The sequence below is a fragment of the Amphiura filiformis genome, chromosome 2 (assembly GCF_039555335.1).
Source record: "Amphiura filiformis chromosome 2, Afil_fr2py, whole genome shotgun sequence".
Classification (NCBI taxonomy): Eukaryota; Metazoa; Echinodermata; class Ophiuroidea; order Amphilepidida; family Amphiuridae; genus Amphiura; species Amphiura filiformis.
The window spans coordinates 30,792,003-30,810,270 of NC_092629.1; the positions used below are offsets into that span (position 1 = coordinate 30,792,003).

The window sequence follows — 18,268 nt, forward strand, 5'->3', positions numbered from 1 at the left end:
CAAGCAAATCCGCTGCCAGCCGTCTGACCTCGTTGCTTGTTGTCAGGCTCCGTCGAGACATCGTCACTCGCCGCCCAGACAACGTCCGGTTTTGGTCGCTAGTCTCCGTTTCCTGCCACAGCCTTTCATCCCTTGCCGTCGTGTTGTCGCTGAAGGTCGTTCCCACTCGTCAGCGAATCTTGTTTTTCCTCTTTTTGCCGTCGCTTTGCCGTCAACATTTTGTGATTTTCACGTTCGTCACCTTTCGTTGGTTATCTGCCGTCATAGTGTGACCGGGCCTTTAGCGCACATAACATCATTCAACCGCGGCAAAATGTTCGCGAAAAATAGGGGTGTTTTCCGAAGGGTGACAGAGCTGGGCAGAGCTGGTGTTCTGCAATGAATAAGGGGCTGTGCAATAATTATGAGCCCGAGGGTGTTGCATGGCAAATTGAGGGGGGGGGCGAGGAGCAATTTTTGGCAAGCCGAGACGGGGTCAAGCGATTTTTGCCACACATTCATTGGGCGCCTTTTAAAAAAAGCTTATGAAAACAGTACGGAAACGGTTAAACATGCAAATATTCCTACTCGCTGTGCTTGCAACATAGCTTATATATCTAGACCATAATGTTTGTAAATTGGGATCCCCAAAATTTTTGGCATGCGTAATGGGGGGGGGCAAAGAATTTTGGCAGGCCGAGAGGGGGGGGAAATTTACCCCGGGCTCATAATTATTGCACAGCCCCTAACTTCGATCCCTTCCTAGGTCGTGCGGTTCTTGTGTTAAGGTCAATAATTCAAAACGAACATTTGGAGATAATCATGAAGGCTATGATGAAATGCGTTTTATAAACCCATGAACCACAGCCTAGCCCATATCAAAATATGAGACCTTTTCGAATAACTTCCCGATAGTCACCGGGTAGACACCGGCAAATTTCACATGCAGATTAGTCGATAGGTAGCGGGTGACTACCCGATACATTGTTGGGAAACCATAGTGGATACCTTTCAGGTAATAGGTACCGGGTGACTTTTGTGGGAAACTAGCGGGTAACCACCCGGTGACTTTTTTTGGGAACTTGCGGATAACTACCCGATAACTTTTCGGGGACCTAGCGGATAACTTTTGGTGACGATATACCTGGTGACCTCTTTGGAGACTTCCTGTTGACCTTTTGGGGAATGCAGAAATACAAATTCATGAGTATCAGGCAATTTAACTTATTATTTGAATTGTAGTTTTTGGAGAAAAACATCTCACTCATGGTAGTTGAGCTAGTGCTATCTTGCTAAAAGAAACTTGAAAGTGTATGTTATTGTGCCAAAATATTCTTCTGATTTAATTTGGTTCACACCTTTATAAGGTGCATACATTTCAATTAATGTACAACCAAATTGTTATGATATCAGCATTATATACATGTGTATATTGCAGTACCTAAATGTGATCACATCACTGACACAGCCTATAATTTTTATATCAAATATTATAATTTATTTACAACAAATAGCTTAACACAAAGCTAATTATATCAGTTAATTGACACATTATAGCTGATGATTAATAATTTAATTAACATTAATTTACTGTCAAAATGATTTACTAGAAAAGATATAAACTAAAACATTCAAATGTGTCATATATATTAGGTACATGTATAAACACTGTATCAGTATACAAATCATATCATACAAATTTCCTACCTGCATTGTCATATGAAATCAAGCATTCAATGCTTTATAATTCTTACAGCATGTTCCAGATTAATTAGTAAACATCTTGTAATGTCCTACATGTAAATCCATACATTTTGGATCACAAATAACTTGAATATTCTGCACAAATATATTCCAACTGCCAACAGCTACATTGTAGCTATTCCATTTTGAATCCATTCAGTGACCTTTGACCATATCCACCCACAATGCATTCTGAAGATGCTTTATGCTATTTCAAGGTCAAATTAAAAGCGGATAACCACCGGGTAACTCCTGCAAAGAATCTAAGTTTCTGGGAACCTTCTGGATAACTCATTTGAAATATTTGAGTTTTTGGGAGACTTCCGGATGTCTACCGGAAAACTTTTGGATAACTTAATTATGTATCCGCAAGGTATCCGCTAGCGGGCACTTTCGGATAACTCTGGAAAAGGTACCCAAAAGGTTTCTGATGACCACCGAATGGTCATCGGGTGGTCACCGGGAAACTTTTCTTTTTACTATACGCTGGCGAAGTTACGTAATAATCGGATTAACTACCATAGCAATAGGTGAAAACAATTTTTGAATATACCGCGCTGCACTGATACGTTCACGCGGTACCTCTTTATTGAACCATATCATGCTGATTACTTGCACCTGTAAGATTAGTATCTTTGAAAAGACCAGTATTGTATTCAATCTATGATTGAAGACATACACAGGTGATGAGTGTAACCTGCTTGTAGTGCAGCGCGATATGTTCAAAATTGTTTTCACCTATTGCTATGGAAATTAATCCGATTAATTACGTAACTTCGCCAGCGTATGGGAGAGCACACAGTGGAAATGGTAAAACGTGGAACAAAAGACAGGGTAACCGTGGTAACAGTGTTATTCCGTAAACAAGGCCATAGCATAAATTTAGGGGAATCCCCGGACGGTACATGGCCTGATTTTAATGCACTTTGTATCTGAAAAGAATCTGTGATCCGATAGGCAATTAAGGTTTGAAATAAGTGGATTGGAAATTATTTACTATTCTAATCATTCATTTAGTTCTTTATTTTTTAAGGATGGTCTTAACCCTGGAATTATGGAAATTTTCGGGCCGCATAACTGCTAAACTTCACCAAAAATATTTGAAATTTGGGCGAAAATCAGCTTTTTTTATGATTTTTGGAAAATTAAGCATTATTTGACAATTTCTGTGCGTATTTCTCAAAGTTGGCCAAAAAAAAAAAAAAGTTTATTTGACCTCACAGATGAATTTATCAAGTCTTTGACATTCTAAATATGTATGATATAATACTTTAAACCAACAATTTAGCAGTTATGAGACCCAAAAGTTTTCACCTACAAGCATAACTTTGCTACTCTTATGATAGCCCTACATCAAATTAATGAGTAAAATACTTTATCATTCTAACAGGCCGATACTTTTATTATGACGCGGTAATCAGAAAACAACAACAACAACCAAACAACAACAGGAAAAAAACCCAAAACAAAACAACAACAACAAAGATCCATTCGTCTTGTTCGGGTCACATTATTCTGTGCCAGGGCATAGACATGTACTGCGACGTTACTTTATCTGATATATATGCATGCAATTTTGCTAAAAATACAACAATGACAAATCAAAACAGTCCACTTCGGAACAAAAGGGATATGACGTCATATATTGGTAACTGAATAAACGACCTGTTTGGCCTTGACAATGAAAACTATTGAATTTGGGAATCACTGAAACTTTTCGTTTATATATAAATTGTGCAACAATGTCGACAGCTGCCTGATTTCAAAATCACGAACCTTTATACGGAGTATACCTGAAATACCGGTCCCGGGACCCGGATGCTTTATTTATTTGAGCAACCAATAGGCCGCTGCAACTATATGGGCCGCTGCAACCATAATGGGCCGCAATCCGGGGACGCAATACACCTAACATTTATGGTTAGGTTTAAGGTTAGGGTTAGAGTTGGGGTTAGTCTAGGGTTTAAATTTAGGGTTGACTCAATGCGGCCCATCCCAGCAAACACAAAACGTTTTCCACATCATTCGCAAAAGGTTATAAAAGGTTGTCAGAAAATGTTTAAATGTCGGGTTATATAAAGGGTACATTAATGGTATCAAACGTTTTCATAACATTAAATAACATTTGTTGGTAATTTACTGCACAGCAAACACAAATGTTTTACAGAAAACATTTAAATGTCGGGTTATATAAGGGTATAAAAACGTTTTAATAACATTCCAAAAACATTTTTGAAAACTTGGTATAAATCATTCTAAACAGAATGTTATTTTGGGGTTGAAAAAATATTTTGCAAAAAATGTTTGCCCAAAATATTTACAATAACGTTTTTAAAATGTGTTCACGACCTTTATATAACCCGACATTTAAATGTTATTAAAACGTTTTGTAAAAAAAACATTTTAAGAACATTTCTGTGTTTGCTGGGTGCAAATATTTTAACATAATGTTATTTAATTGTTGACAAAATATAAAAATTTGGCCAAAAATTTTTGCAAAAATAGTTTACAATGACATTTCGAAAACATTTTAAAAATATTGTTGTAGTGTGTTTTCATACAAAACGTTTTAAAACGATTTCATGACCTTTATATAACCCGACATTTTAATGTTATTAAAACGTTTTTATCTAAACCAAACCCCAAAATATAACTTATTTAAAACGTTTTAAAAACGTTTTTGTGTTTGCTGGGATAATGGTTGCAGCCCGGGGGTTGCAGAAAATAATTACGCGTCTTGGACTGGTCACCGGGTGCAATGCTTAAAACATAATAAAAAGACACCTGCATTGGGGCAACTTCCGCCATCTAGAAATTAAAATGCAACAGCCGGCAGCCATTGCATGTGCATTGTAGAATACTCTGGATTGTAAAATTTCGCTAAGGATAGCCCTATGACTCATTATCCCGACTAATTAGCCATCCCAATGCTGATACCAAGTTTGCTAACTATACTGAAAGCCATTGTTAGTCTTTTGTTTTTATTATTATTCATTTATATAAAAATAACGGATACAAATTAGTAGACCCTATTATAAAATAGGCCTACGAGTTTACGATAAGCCTCACCAAACCGCATTTTTCCGGATCCCAGATGTTCCTGAATTGAGATTATTTTTTCAGAATAGTGCAGTGACGTTTATCATTTTCATTTTGAACTTTGGGAATGAATCTTAGCAATAAACGAGGGATAATAAGTAGTGAATATGATTGAAATTTTGACGGGTCACTAAATTCAAAACATTCTCGTCACCAACATTTCTTGTTTCAAATCTCCGTATTCTTAAAACAGCAGACCCAAAAGAAACAACCGCAGTCACGAAATTAAAACCAGCCAAATGTTTCACAGGTGAGGAAGTACATTAAAAAATTACACCAATTTAGTATCAGTGAGTTGGCTAGTAGAATAAACTTGAACATGGCGTCCGGTAGTACTTTACTGAACTTTTTCTGCGGGAACTATATTAACAGAGAAGTTGTATGCGTTTTGGTATTCACATATTTAGTTTGCGGTATATATGGTAAGTTTTTAGAAAGCATAATTTAAAAAAATTATCACATTATGATTTTCTTCAAAAGAATAAGCAAAAGGCCATTTGCATCATGTCTTAACCGAGTAGCGTTCCGACTTCATTCATGTTATAGCAACTTATAGGATTATATCAATTATAGAGACCTTTTCTGTAGTTAGCCAAGTTTCCAAAAGTGCGAGTTATTATAGTGGGGATATTAATTTCATAATTTTTGGAGCAATTTATAAATGATGGTAATGATGGTCATGATGATGATGGTAATAGTGATGATGATGATGATGATAATGATGGTGATGATGATGATAATGATGGTGATAGTGATGATAATGATGCATTGATGATGATGATGATAATGATGCTGATAGTGATGATGATGATGATGGTGGTGATAGTGATGATGATGATGATGGTGGTGATAGTGATGATGATGATGGTGATAGTGATGATGATGATGGTGATAATAATGATGGTCATGATGATGATAATGATGATGATGGTAATGATGACTGATGATGATGGTGGTGGTGGTGATGATGATGATGATGTGATAATAATGATGGTGATGATGATGATGATAATGATAATAATGATGGTCATGATGATGATGATGATGCTGCTGCTGCTGCTGCTGCTGCTGCTGCTGCTGCTGATGATGATGATGATGATGATGGTGGTGGTGATGATGGTGATGGTGGCGATGTTGAATAAAGATTATGAGCCCAGATTAAAGTAAGAAATAAAAAAATATGTTGATGATGAAAATGCTGATAATGACGATGAATAAATATGTCGTTGTTGATGATGCTGAGGATTAATGATATAATGATGCTGATAATAATGGTCATGGCAAATAGCATGTCTAGTTTGTTTTCTTCAATACATAGCTGTATATCCGGTGACGACAAAGAAAGCAACGACAAAGGCAGCAACGACAGCGACAGTGCCAACATGTAAGTGTACATACATCTGTTAATTTTGTCTCTTGTTTTTAAAGGCCATAGAGGTTCGTGCTTTCTTGTGGATGTGTGCGTAGGGGGAGGGGGCAATGTTTTCAAAGTGTTTACTGAAATATTGCTAAGTAACAGCTCAAATTATAAATACAGATTTTAAATGTAAGGAAGCTGAAGATTATTTTTACATCACACGTAGTTTCCTTTGAAATACAATTTCTTTTTTAGCTTTTCCGGTTCAGTATAGACTATGCCATAGTCGAATTTTGATTAAAAAATATGTTATTATTATTTAATCATGATGAACGCATTCCGTTCAGATTGTACACAGTATAATGGAAGGAAATCTGTGTAATGATATCTGAGTGTTTTTGTATTGTTGTAAGTGCAACTTTCAAATCTGGACCTTGCTACATTAAATTGACCGGTTTTTTATAGTTTTCTGGGCTATCGTATCAAACAAGGTGTCAAAATGCGCAGAAACAATTTCTGCTTCCAACGCATTTTACAGATTTGTAATACAATAGCCTCTCTTTGAATAATGACCATTATTTAAAGGGGGTTAGTTACTTTTTTTGAGATGTTTATGTATATTGTATAGAATAAAATTTGTTTATTTTTCAGATGGTGCGATCGAGGTGACAGCAAATTCCACTGCAGTACACGTCTCATGGCAACTTATCCAGGGTGCAATAGAATATCACGTGAGTAAAACAAACAACCAAAACAAACACCCAAACACACTCCCTCAAAAAAGTAAATAAACAACTACCCTAACAAACAAAGCTATAACAACTGAAAGGATGCCATATGCCATATGCCACGGGCCTCGGACCCGAAATAGGAGATCTTTTTTGGGAGGGGGACGAAATAGAGAGATGTTGAAACCAATTAGAGGAGGGTATAACCTCACTTCCAGAGACTTCAATCATGTAAGCCAAGGGTTTGCATGAAATACGCCTCAAGCAGGCCATATAGTCAGAAGGGTTATTATTACGAAAATGGGTTAGGGTTTTTAAAAGACACCGATTAAGGTTAGTAGAGTTAGCATTACAGGATCAGGGTCAGAGTTTGGATTAGAGTCAGGGTATAATATTTAGGTTTAGGGCTAGGGTTAGGGTTAGGATTAGGGCCTAGGTTATAGGTTAGGGTCAGGGTGAAGTTTTGGATTGGAGTAAGTATTAGATAAATGACACATTTAAAGTGCCTGTTGGATCTCTCGAGTCACGCGTATGGTCCCAGCTTTGGATCAAACTTACACTACCATGACTACGTCAGATGCATATCAAAAAGTCAGACTAGTACGTGTTATGTCGGGGAAAAAGCAAGAAAACAATAGCTAACAAGAAAAAAGAAGAAAAAAAAACAAAAACAAAAAAAACAAATGAAAATAAACAAACAAACACACAAACAAACAAACAACAAACAACAACAACTTTTAACAAAACGCAATAATATCGTACAATCAGGTTGAGTTTGCCGTGTTTCTATTTAGCTTTCGCCTGGTCCGGTAGAGTACAATTCGTAATTCATGCATGTTTTATATAATTATCATGTTCTTGGATTTCTTCCCTTGTATAGGTTGTTTATGGCCCGAGTAGTAACAACGAAGAAAAGATTGTTGAAATAGTAAAAGGAAATACCAATTCGGCGTGGTTATCGTCTACACCGAACACTATGTATACTATAGAAGTTGTAGCTAGATTACCCCAGAATGTTCTTAAACATGTAGGGGCAATGGATATTACAACCGACAATGGTAAGAAACACGCACCTTCTTGTCGATGTCGCAGGTACTTTCTGGAAAGCAGGACAAAAACACTATTATTAAGGCTACAGACTCCTTAAAAGCTCTTAAAGAAATCGGTTTTTTTTCACCGACGGTTAAGCTGAAAAAGCGGCAATTTAACTCGAGTTAACCACACTTCAAAAACTGCCGAGATCAGATCTGACGAAAAAACTAACACACATGCAGAACACATTATTATTAAGGTGTTCAAAATGTAACAGATAAAGTACACGTGCTTACCGTGTTCCAAGTGTGTTTTTGATGTGTTCTTAGTGTGTTCATGTGTTCTGATAGTGTCCCACAAGAACACATCAATGTTCATACGTTCTTGACGTTTTGTCAATACATATCGAATTACATTCTGAATACGAAGAATGTCTTTCTGATATCAAATAATTTTCAGTTTTTGAAATTCACGATATAATACAATTTTTTTGACAAATTATTACAATTTGATATTTTTCACATTTTTGATATATAACAGTCCTCGAAGTAAATTGTATAAATCTAATGATATATTCTTAAAGTGTATGTAGCTGTTAGGAAAAGCCGACGATCAATTGAAATTTTTCACCTTTCATATTGAAGATATGGATTTTCCCCAAAAGACCTATTTTTTTTGGTGTTTTGGGAAAAAATCCATATCTTCAATACAAAAGGTCAAAATTTTCAATTGATCGTCGGCTTTTCATCTCACCTACATACACTTTAAGTATAAATCATCTGATTTATAAAGTTTACTTCGAGTACTGTTAAATATCAAAAATATCAATTTTTAATCATTTGCCATAAAATGTGTATTACATTGAGAATTTAAAAAAAATCAAAATTATTTGACATCAGAAGGATATTCTTCGTATTCAGAATGCAATTCGATATGTCTGATGTGCTCTAATGTCCCACAATAAATACTGTCCAAACGTCCATACCCCATCCCTTAAGGAGTCTTGTAGTCAAATGTTGATATATTTTGAGTGATATAGGCCTAGGCAGTGGTAAGAGAAATAAAGATGGTGATATCCTCATCAGCTGGAAAGAAATAAAGATAATATTCTAATAATCCAATTTGGCATTATTGGTAATTTCCTCAGTTCCAAAATATTTTATCCTATTTTTACAGATATATTTGTGACTGAGGTAACGTCAACGAGCGTTTCCATCTGGTGGGGCGTTGTCGACAGCGCGGATGAGTATCACGTAAGTATTCTTCAAGTTCCCCTTAGGCCCCGTATCCATAGGCTGTTCCTTGTGAGCGTGTGCCTTGTTCCGTGTTCACTTTTTCCCATGTGACCTGCCACACAGACAACGAACCTTTGTTTTGCTTAGTGGCCGCTACGTTCGTTGTCTGTGTGGCAGGTCACATGGGAACAAGTGAACACGCCACAAGGGAACCTGCTGTTACCTCTGGTAGGTGTTTCTAATGGCTTCAGCTGGGTTTGAGGGATGCCGATCAGCCCGTTCGTGATTCCCGGTCGTGATTCTGCGGATCATGGTGATTTTAGACACAGCACGTCGATGTTGTAGGGATACTGTAGTCATTCATGATGAAGCGAGCTGCTTGACGTTGGATGGATTCTTTGGTGATGTTGCGCTGAGTTTGCGGATCCCAAACACAGCTGGCATACTCTGCTATTAGTCTGACTTCGTGTACTCTTTATAAATATTCTGGAATGATGCCCCCAATTATTGTGCACAGCCCGGCTCACTGTCCGCGGCTTTATACGACGAAGAGCCATGTATCATTCAGATCGGAACTGGCTGCATGCGATGTCTTTATTTCACAATAACCACTGTATATGTTGACAATTCAAACGCGTTAATGGAGAAAGCGTAAATAACTGTAATAAAAAACAACGAAGATATTAAAGTTGTCCCTTTTGTTTCCTAACTTTTACACGGTGGTGGTACTCGCAGTGACTTACCTAAAGGTCGTCGCACCACACCTCTACTTTAAACGCCCCAGTAGTACTCCGGAAGTCATCACATCCAAGATCGAGATATACTTTGTTCTAAATATTTAACTGGTTTTCTTTTAAACCAATTCATTTCAGGTTCTTTATCACCCATCAAAGGATAGTGTCAAAAGTACAGCTTTAATTGTTCGAACAACACAGAAATTGATCACTGATCTTCAACCAAGCACTGAATACATCATAGAAGTTGTTGCTATCTTAGAGGAAACCGAAAGGTTTCAACCGATAGGAGAGGTTACCATAACAACCAAACCCGGTATGTTAAATGTTACTTGGGTTATGAGAATGCGCATGCCAACACTTAACGTTTATCGGGTATAAAGTGAATCGGGGAATCCGCCTTTAGAGGGGGTAGTGAAATCCATGTCAAATCTTAAGTGAATTGGAAGAGGGTTGGACATACTTAAAAGTATTTCGACTTAACTGTCCCAATTACTCCCTTACATTTCCTTATTACCATGTAATACGTTACTTATAAGCTCTTATATAGCTATACATGTTATTATGTCCTATTAACATGATTAAACTTCGAACCAATACTTCTGGACAGCTCTCGTTCCAAAAGGAATTCTTTAGCCTGTTTTTAAGACGACTGGCAGAACTTTGTCATATATATATGACATTGCTGGAAAGTACAATGTAAGTAGCTGTAAGTCTCACCAACATGCATCTGTGGCAAGCATGGTGAGTATATGGCACAACTTCCAAGTAATTATGACAGCACAACTAAGGACCTCAGTCCCAAGCAACTTTCAAGCCACTAACCACGGGAGCGGTAGGAAAGGTGAGAAAGCAGAGGGTGCTAAGAATCTCTGGATTAGGATAGGCTCCCTAAACGAATTGACCTTCGGAATATACAACGAAAGTCTCTTCTGAGTGATGATCGATTGTGCGAACTAGAGAATGAACCGGACAACATAAAATGGGATATCATTGGACTCAGCAAGGCAAGACGAAAAGGCGAAGCTTTATATGATCTTCAAGGTGGGAATACAATATACTACGTCGGAGGCACAGAGAAGTGTGGCGCTAGTGGAGTAAGATTCATCATAAAAAAAGACCTCACAGTTAATGTCTTAAGCTAGCTATAAGAGCACATATCTGATAGAGTGACATAGATGATGATCAAGTTATCAAACCAACAGAAACTGAGAATCATCTAGATCTATATGCTAGCCACAAGCCATAAAGATGACGCAGTTGACGAAGTAAACGAAGGAATAAATGGTCACCAAGACAAAGCAAGCCATACAATCATAATGGGAGATGCCAAGGTGGGAACCCAGAGAGCTGGAGAGCATGTAGTTGGCAGAGTTAATGGCATTGGCGAAAGAAATGACCGAAGAGACAAGCTTCAAGACTTTACTGTCAACAAAGTATTTAGAATCATAAACACATTCTTTCAGAAGAAACTCTCTCGGAAGTGGACATGGCGAAGTCCAAATGGCACAACCAAGAATGTAATTGACTTCATCCTCTCAGACAAGCAACACATTGTTACAGATGTATCCGTTCTCAACAAGTTCAAGACAGGCAGTGACCACAGATTAGTAAGAGCTAAGATACGCATTAACATGAAACTGGAAAGAGCCAAGCTAATGCGCAAGAAGACAGCCAATTAGAACCTAGACAAGCTACATCAACATTCACTAGAGTCCCAGTTAGCCCTACAGAACAAGTATGATGCACTGGAAGATACAACGAAGGAGTGAGATCTTACTGAAATATCCAAAGCCATAGCAGAAACAATCAATAGCTGTGCCAGGGAAGTAGCTAGAAAGGAAGTGAAAAAGAAGGAAGACAACTCTCAGAAACCCCATTCTAAAGCTTTTCAAAAAGAGGAGGGAAATGAAACAGCAAACAAACATTCGGAAAATAGAGCACTCAGAAGTATGTAAAACAATCAGGAAACGAATGAAGGCAGAGCTAAGATTACACAATGTCAAACAGATACAGCAAACCTTCGAAGCAAGCAGAAGCTACAAAAAGACCAAACAAGCATTAGCACCTGGGAGATCACAGATGGTTGCCCTACAGGATGAGGATGGAGAAGTAATAACAGACCGGGATTGAATTGTATCCAGAGATGAACATTTACTCTACAGCAGCAAGATCCCAGTAAGGCCCACATTTCGTCTCAACTAGCGATCCCAATATACCACCCATCAACACAGATGAAGTAAGATCTACTCTTAAGGATATGAGAAAGACGTGCCTGGAATAAAATTAAACAGAGTGGAGAGGCCTTCACCCTGCAGTGGGTCGACAATGGCGGATGATGATGATGATGATGATGATGATGATGATGATGATGATGATGATGATGATGATGATGATGATGATGATGATGATGATGATGATGATGGTGATGATGATGATGATGATGATCAGTGGCGTACGGTGGCCGCCCCTTCCCCGGGGGGCTGAAGAAATCCAATTTTGCCGCCCCTTCCTCAACAGCCCGAAAAGGTCGCCCCAATTTTTTTAACGGTCGTTTGAAAAAGTGAAGAGAAAAAAAAAAGTTTTATAGGCGCAAAAGTAGCACATTTTCCGCCCTTTTTTCTTCTTCTCTCGCCGCCCCTCTTTTTGCCGCCCCTTCTTCTTCCCGCCGCCCCTTCGATTTGGCCGCCCACTGCTTTGACCCCGGGGCTGGCGCCCCAAAGCCCCCCAATGATGATGATGATGATGATGACAAACTGTGTTTAGATCTGTATTACGTAATATGGTTTCCCAGGTCTAGTTTGACGGTGAATCTATTTACTTTATTTTTTCAGATGCCCTAAACATTCCCCTCATAGCAGGCAGCGCTGCAGGTGGATTGGTGCTACTTGTCATTGTGGCAATCATCGTTTATTGCTGGTGTTGTCGGTAAGTGTATCATCACAAAGCATCAACCAATGAAAGCCATAATGTGCGATTTGTTCACTTTTCGCCAATTGCACCCACCACATTACCTCATACTTTTCAAGCATCGATCATCAGTACCTCATTAATAAGGAATTATTTTATTGTTATTTATAGCAATCGCTCATCCTCTCCTCACAGCAATGATAACAGAAGACAACCAGAAAGAGTGTATATTGACATAGACGACTCGTATCAACATAGAAATAATTCCGATATCATACATACTTATTTTGTAGCAGAAGGAAATAATGGAAATAGAGACGTATCAGACAGAGCAGCTCGACCTCTCCCTCGGACTGATGGTGATAACTTACGTCCATCTGCTGCTGATGCATATTACCTGCATCCAAATCCTACAAACCAAAGTAACGCTATGTCGAATGATCCTGGTTATGTTACTATGCGACGACCTAATGATCCTGTACAAATTGACAGTAGATAAAAAAGTGAAAAAGTGAAATACAAAATTGGATTCAGAAGCATTCCATGTCATAATTATTGTGTTATTTAATCAACTTTGAATGAGCTTTAAGTCCGTGTGTACAATGTAGTCAGGGAATTTTGTGTGCTGTTGAAAATATTTTGATATCACAACTGCCAAAGAGTATTTCATAATGGAAAATATTGTCTTCCATTTATCATAATCACTACAAATTTTAAATTTTGTTTGAATTTTTCAAAAATTTCAGAATTGTCAATTTTCATGACCATATTTAGAATCAGCATGACAAATGCATTAAAATGAGTACAAACAAGCCTAATATTGGTTCAGTGATTCTTAAGAAAGCTCTTGATATTTTGAGGAAACATTTAAAATCTATGGCTAGCATGCAGATCATTAAGATTGCAAAAAAGGTTGACAACTTCAACAGTTGCAGGGTGTACCTTGTCTATAATCTTAAAGGAAACATTATTAACAGATTGTGCAACTGTCAGTTACTATCATATGCACTTGCCATGCTTACCATTTTATGTATGCAAGAAGAGAATAATGGACAAATGGACCACTTTTTAATGTCACACTATTCAAAATATCCTATTTCAAGTGGGTTACGTGCACTTTTTGCCTGTAAGCAGATTTGTTTTACATACATACATTTAAGGTATAATTCTGGTATACCCTGCGCACCCTTTGATTTAAAGTTAGAAATTAGGATTAGGGTTAGGGTGGGTTAGATTAGGGTTAGGGTTATAATCAGGGTGGGTTAGGATTAGGGTTAGGGTTATACTTGTGCGCAGGGTATTCCAGAATTATTCCATTTTTAGATATATCTATAACACTGCTAGATTTAGAACAAAGCTCAAGGACAAAAAAAACTAGAAACATCGCGGTTTTCGACGTAAGGCGTCGAATGGGATGCCTCCACCCCCACCAAAAACAATATGCAAAAACAATATGCCTCACGGTGGAGGCATAAAAAAAAAAAAAAAGCAAAAGAACAACGTAAGGAAAATCAAATCCAAAAATGGTTTATATGACATAATACATAATAATTTATTACTGATACGTAACTATACTATTTGCTTCAACAAATTGTTCCCAATGTGTGGTTATAATAACAATATTCATACAACAAAAAGTGATAGGGAAATCTAATCACTTTTGCAAAACGTTATTTCCTATGAACATTTTATGTTATCTCTTGTGTCATTTACATCATGTATCGTTATAACAGGCAACATGTACATGTACTATGTTACTTGGAAATCCTTCATCAAATGTTAGTAAAATGCATCTGAAGTAATTCTGTATCAAGATATAGGCAAATTTCGTGAACAAAAACAATATATGTTAGAATATTAGCATTGTAAAAGTTCACAACTTGATTTTGTAACCAATTGTGACATGATCTGGTTCATGCGGGCTGAAGCTAGAAAGGTGGCAAATTTAAAATTGACATAAATGCAAAAATTGAAATATGGAGTAAAAAAACAAAGAAATACATAAGGAAATATACATCGCAAAACTTCAGAACCTTAGTACAGAGTATGCTAGACCTTTGATGTTTTTAGTACGGTATGTGAAAAGTCTAATGTTTGTATAAGATAATAATTATAGAAACTTTCGTCAAAAATGCCTTCTTTGGCCCCATGGAGCAGATTATGTCACAATTATGCTAGGGATGGATGCAAGGATTTTATGTAATTTGCCATCGTAGTGAATACGTCATACTTTAGTTACTGGTTCACCTCTTAGTTACCCATTGACTTTGTGTTGTGATCATTTTGGTCCTGGTTTCAAACACAGATAGCGCACCAGTTGACCTGGCAATGATCTATTTTGATGACGTCAAACTACGACAGCGAATACATGTATGTGTTAAAGTTGAACATAATAAAAACTCACTAATCAAAATTGGCCTATTCCAGTTGAAATCCATACACCCCCTATGAAAGACATGACCTTAATCTCCACACACAGGGAGTGTATATTTCAAATGGAGTCACTCATTCAGGTAACCCCATTTGAAATCGCACTCCCTTCCACATGAAGAGTATGGATTTCAACTGGAATAGCACATCTCTTTTAGTCTAGTCAGATCAGATGAGGCATGAGAATGATCATCCATGACAAAAACCTGGAAAGTTTGAAAAAGCCTGAAAAGCGTGTGAAAACAGGCTAAAAAGACCAAAAACTGGCTAAAATTAAAAGAAAGTGCGAAAATTTGGACCATAAAAAAAGCAGGAAATCCTGCAAAAGCAGGAAAATTCTCATGCCTGCTAACATCTTTGATCTAAGGTTCTGATCTCAGACCAACCACCTTTAATAATATCAGTGGTGCACCAAGGGGATGGGTTTCTGGGCTTCTGTCACTCAACATTTGTAAAATCATATAAACGACCCTTGTTGTAGTAGCATTCATTTCAGTAATGTGGGTTCAAGAGGTTGAAAAAATCGGCTAGTTTAGCAAAAACTTTGGGCACTTTGAGTTCCTATAGATGGTCATCCCCTTTAACACACCGCTGATTGGATATGATCTAAATGTTTGAAATTATTATATCTTTCAAATGAAATACAACAGTCCAATGATGTACTTTCCACAAGAAATAAGCTATTCCAGTTGAAGTCAGCTCCCCTGTGGAAGACATAACCTTATAATCTCTCACACAAGGGGTGTAGATTTCAAATGGAGTTACCCATTAAGATCTGAAATTCACACTCCCTGTGTGAAAGATTAAGGTCGTGCCTTCCATGGATTTCAACTGAAATATAGGGTCTTCAACTTACAAGTTCCCCCTGATACTTTTTAAAATATGTCGAAAAATATTGAAAAGTTTCACCAGAATCCAGGTCAGCTTTTCCTTAACAAACACATGAATATTATAGGCCTGGTTTGAGAGTTGACTCCTATATACTCAAATGCAACTTTTAAAACTGTTTAAAACATTCTCTTTTTTACATAATGAACCATTGTGACTGAACGCAATTGTGACACTATAATTTGGTTCATATGTGTAAAACCAATAACTTTTTACAAAGTTTTTAGGGGGATTCCATAAGTTGTGGACCTATAGCTCAATTTTATTAGCTCCTACAGAACAAACAAATTATGAATTGCACTTACTTTTTTTTCAAGGTGATTTAGCACAAGAATTAAACAAATATTGATACTAAACTAAAATAATTCAGTAAACTATAATAATACATAATATGTGCATAACGTAAACTATCACATTTTATACTTGTAGCTTATGTCTTCCAAGACATTTACAAATAAGGTATAGACATATAGATCCTATAATTTGCTATGGCTTAAGTTGATGGTCAAGATACATACATGTACAATAAATATAATAGTACAGCATCTCTCCCATCTATGCCGTTCATTCTAATCAGCTGCTTAACATATTTACATGTCAAAAGGCTAAACATTTTACTAGTCTGGTCTGTCCGATCCAGTGGCCTAACCCCGCTAATCATGGACCGTCCGTACATTACAGGTCATCGGTACACGACGGTGTTTGCGCAACAAAAGATAGGGGTCAACGATTCACAATCTTTTGAGTACCAGTTTAGGGGGGAAACCTTTTCACCAGTTAACATTCAATTAAACATATTTGCCAAATAGAATATTGGTATATAAATGTTGAATGTGCATTAAATTTTGTTTGTCTTCCCCCCTTTTTTTTTTTTTAATTCTTGAGTGCTCTGGACCAAAAAAATTGCAGTTTACAATTCCCATTGACAAAAAATATTTCCGTCAGGACATCCTCAAGTTTGTGCCCCTCTGGTTCCAAAAATATAGCTATATAGCCTATGCCACTGGTCTGATCATGATAATCAGTGCTCAAAAAAGTCCATTGATCCATTACATTACCTGTTGTGAATTTGCTAGTCTGAAATGTGTACCTTGGGCCCATACATTTCACACCCAAAGGCCTGAATAGCCTTTGAAGATTTTAGCTTATTTTAGATCGCTGATGATCATGTTCTCTGGATGAGCGATAGTGGGCTATTCTATACAGCCCCTATGGAAGACATGACCTTAATCTTCCACACAGGCAGTGTGAATTTCATGATTAATTATATTTGAAATCTACACACCCCCTGCATTGGAAAAGGTCAAGTCTTCCACAGGGCATATAGATTTTAACTGGAATTAATAGCCCAATGTAGCATTCATACAAATGTCAGAACAGATGATCAAATTAATGTCTACATTATAAACTTGATATTTATTACTTTTTTCAATATTGACAATATACAATGTAGTACCGATTACACTATAAGTACTCATGAAAGCTCTTTGGCAAAAAGAATCTTTAAACTGATACAAGGCAGGATTTCCAATTTGTACTGATGATGCTACCAAAAGCACAATTTGACTGATAGCCTTTCAGTCACGATACCCATGACAGGTCGATAGGTATACTGTAAACTACTCCATCAATTCCATTAGATTAACATATATTCTAGCATAATTGAGTGAGAATGAAAGCTAAATTTATATTCTTAGTCAGTGGGAGTGGTCTAGTTCAGTAGACACATTTTGATTGGACAATCGCAAGATTTCGGTGCCGCTTATCAGGCCGTAGACTACCCCCACGCCATCATGCGCCTTGATAATGCCTTACACGCTTGTAGAGGTGCGCTTGGCGTATGTATTGCGCTGTAATGCGAGACTAGTGCGGAATACGCGACGCGCTAGCAGTACGCCGCAACAGAATACGTGAAGTTGTAAACAAGTTTCGTTCATTTTATAATGAGGGAGTTTTTATGACGGTAACTTAGTTTTTGCTTTAAAAAATTGTTTACAGTTATTAAAATAATATTTAACTGACTAAGAATGAGAATAAACGATAGAATTTTTATTTTGCCTATCTCTACCTATGATAGACGACAGGCAGGTCCAATATTTTTATCGTAGTGGATACCGGCTGTGCCGGCATCCA

At 37.2% G+C, this 18,268-nt stretch overlaps 1 protein-coding gene across 2 annotated transcripts; it reads left to right on the forward strand.

Moving 5' to 3' along the window:
- The first annotated feature begins 5,081 nt into the window (after positions 1-5,081).
- On the forward strand, positions 5,082-16,618 carry LOC140146082 (collagen alpha-1(XII) chain-like). Of its 2 annotated transcripts, none has more exons than XM_072167834.1 (8): positions 5,082-5,243; positions 6,140-6,205; positions 6,830-6,909; positions 7,787-7,964; positions 9,115-9,191; positions 10,046-10,223; positions 12,742-12,835; positions 12,989-16,618. In XM_072167834.1, exons 1-8 carry the CDS (start codon positions 5,141-5,143, stop codon positions 13,314-13,316), a joined length of 1,104 nt encoding a protein of 367 aa, XP_072023935.1. In that variant the 5' UTR covers positions 5,082-5,140; the 3' UTR covers positions 13,317-16,618. The 2 variants fall into 2 exon arrangements, with proteins under 2 accessions (XP_072023935.1, XP_072023936.1); XM_072167835.1 differs by having other exon boundaries at positions 13,111-13,243.
- The last annotated feature ends 1,650 nt before the right edge of the window (positions 16,619-18,268 follow it).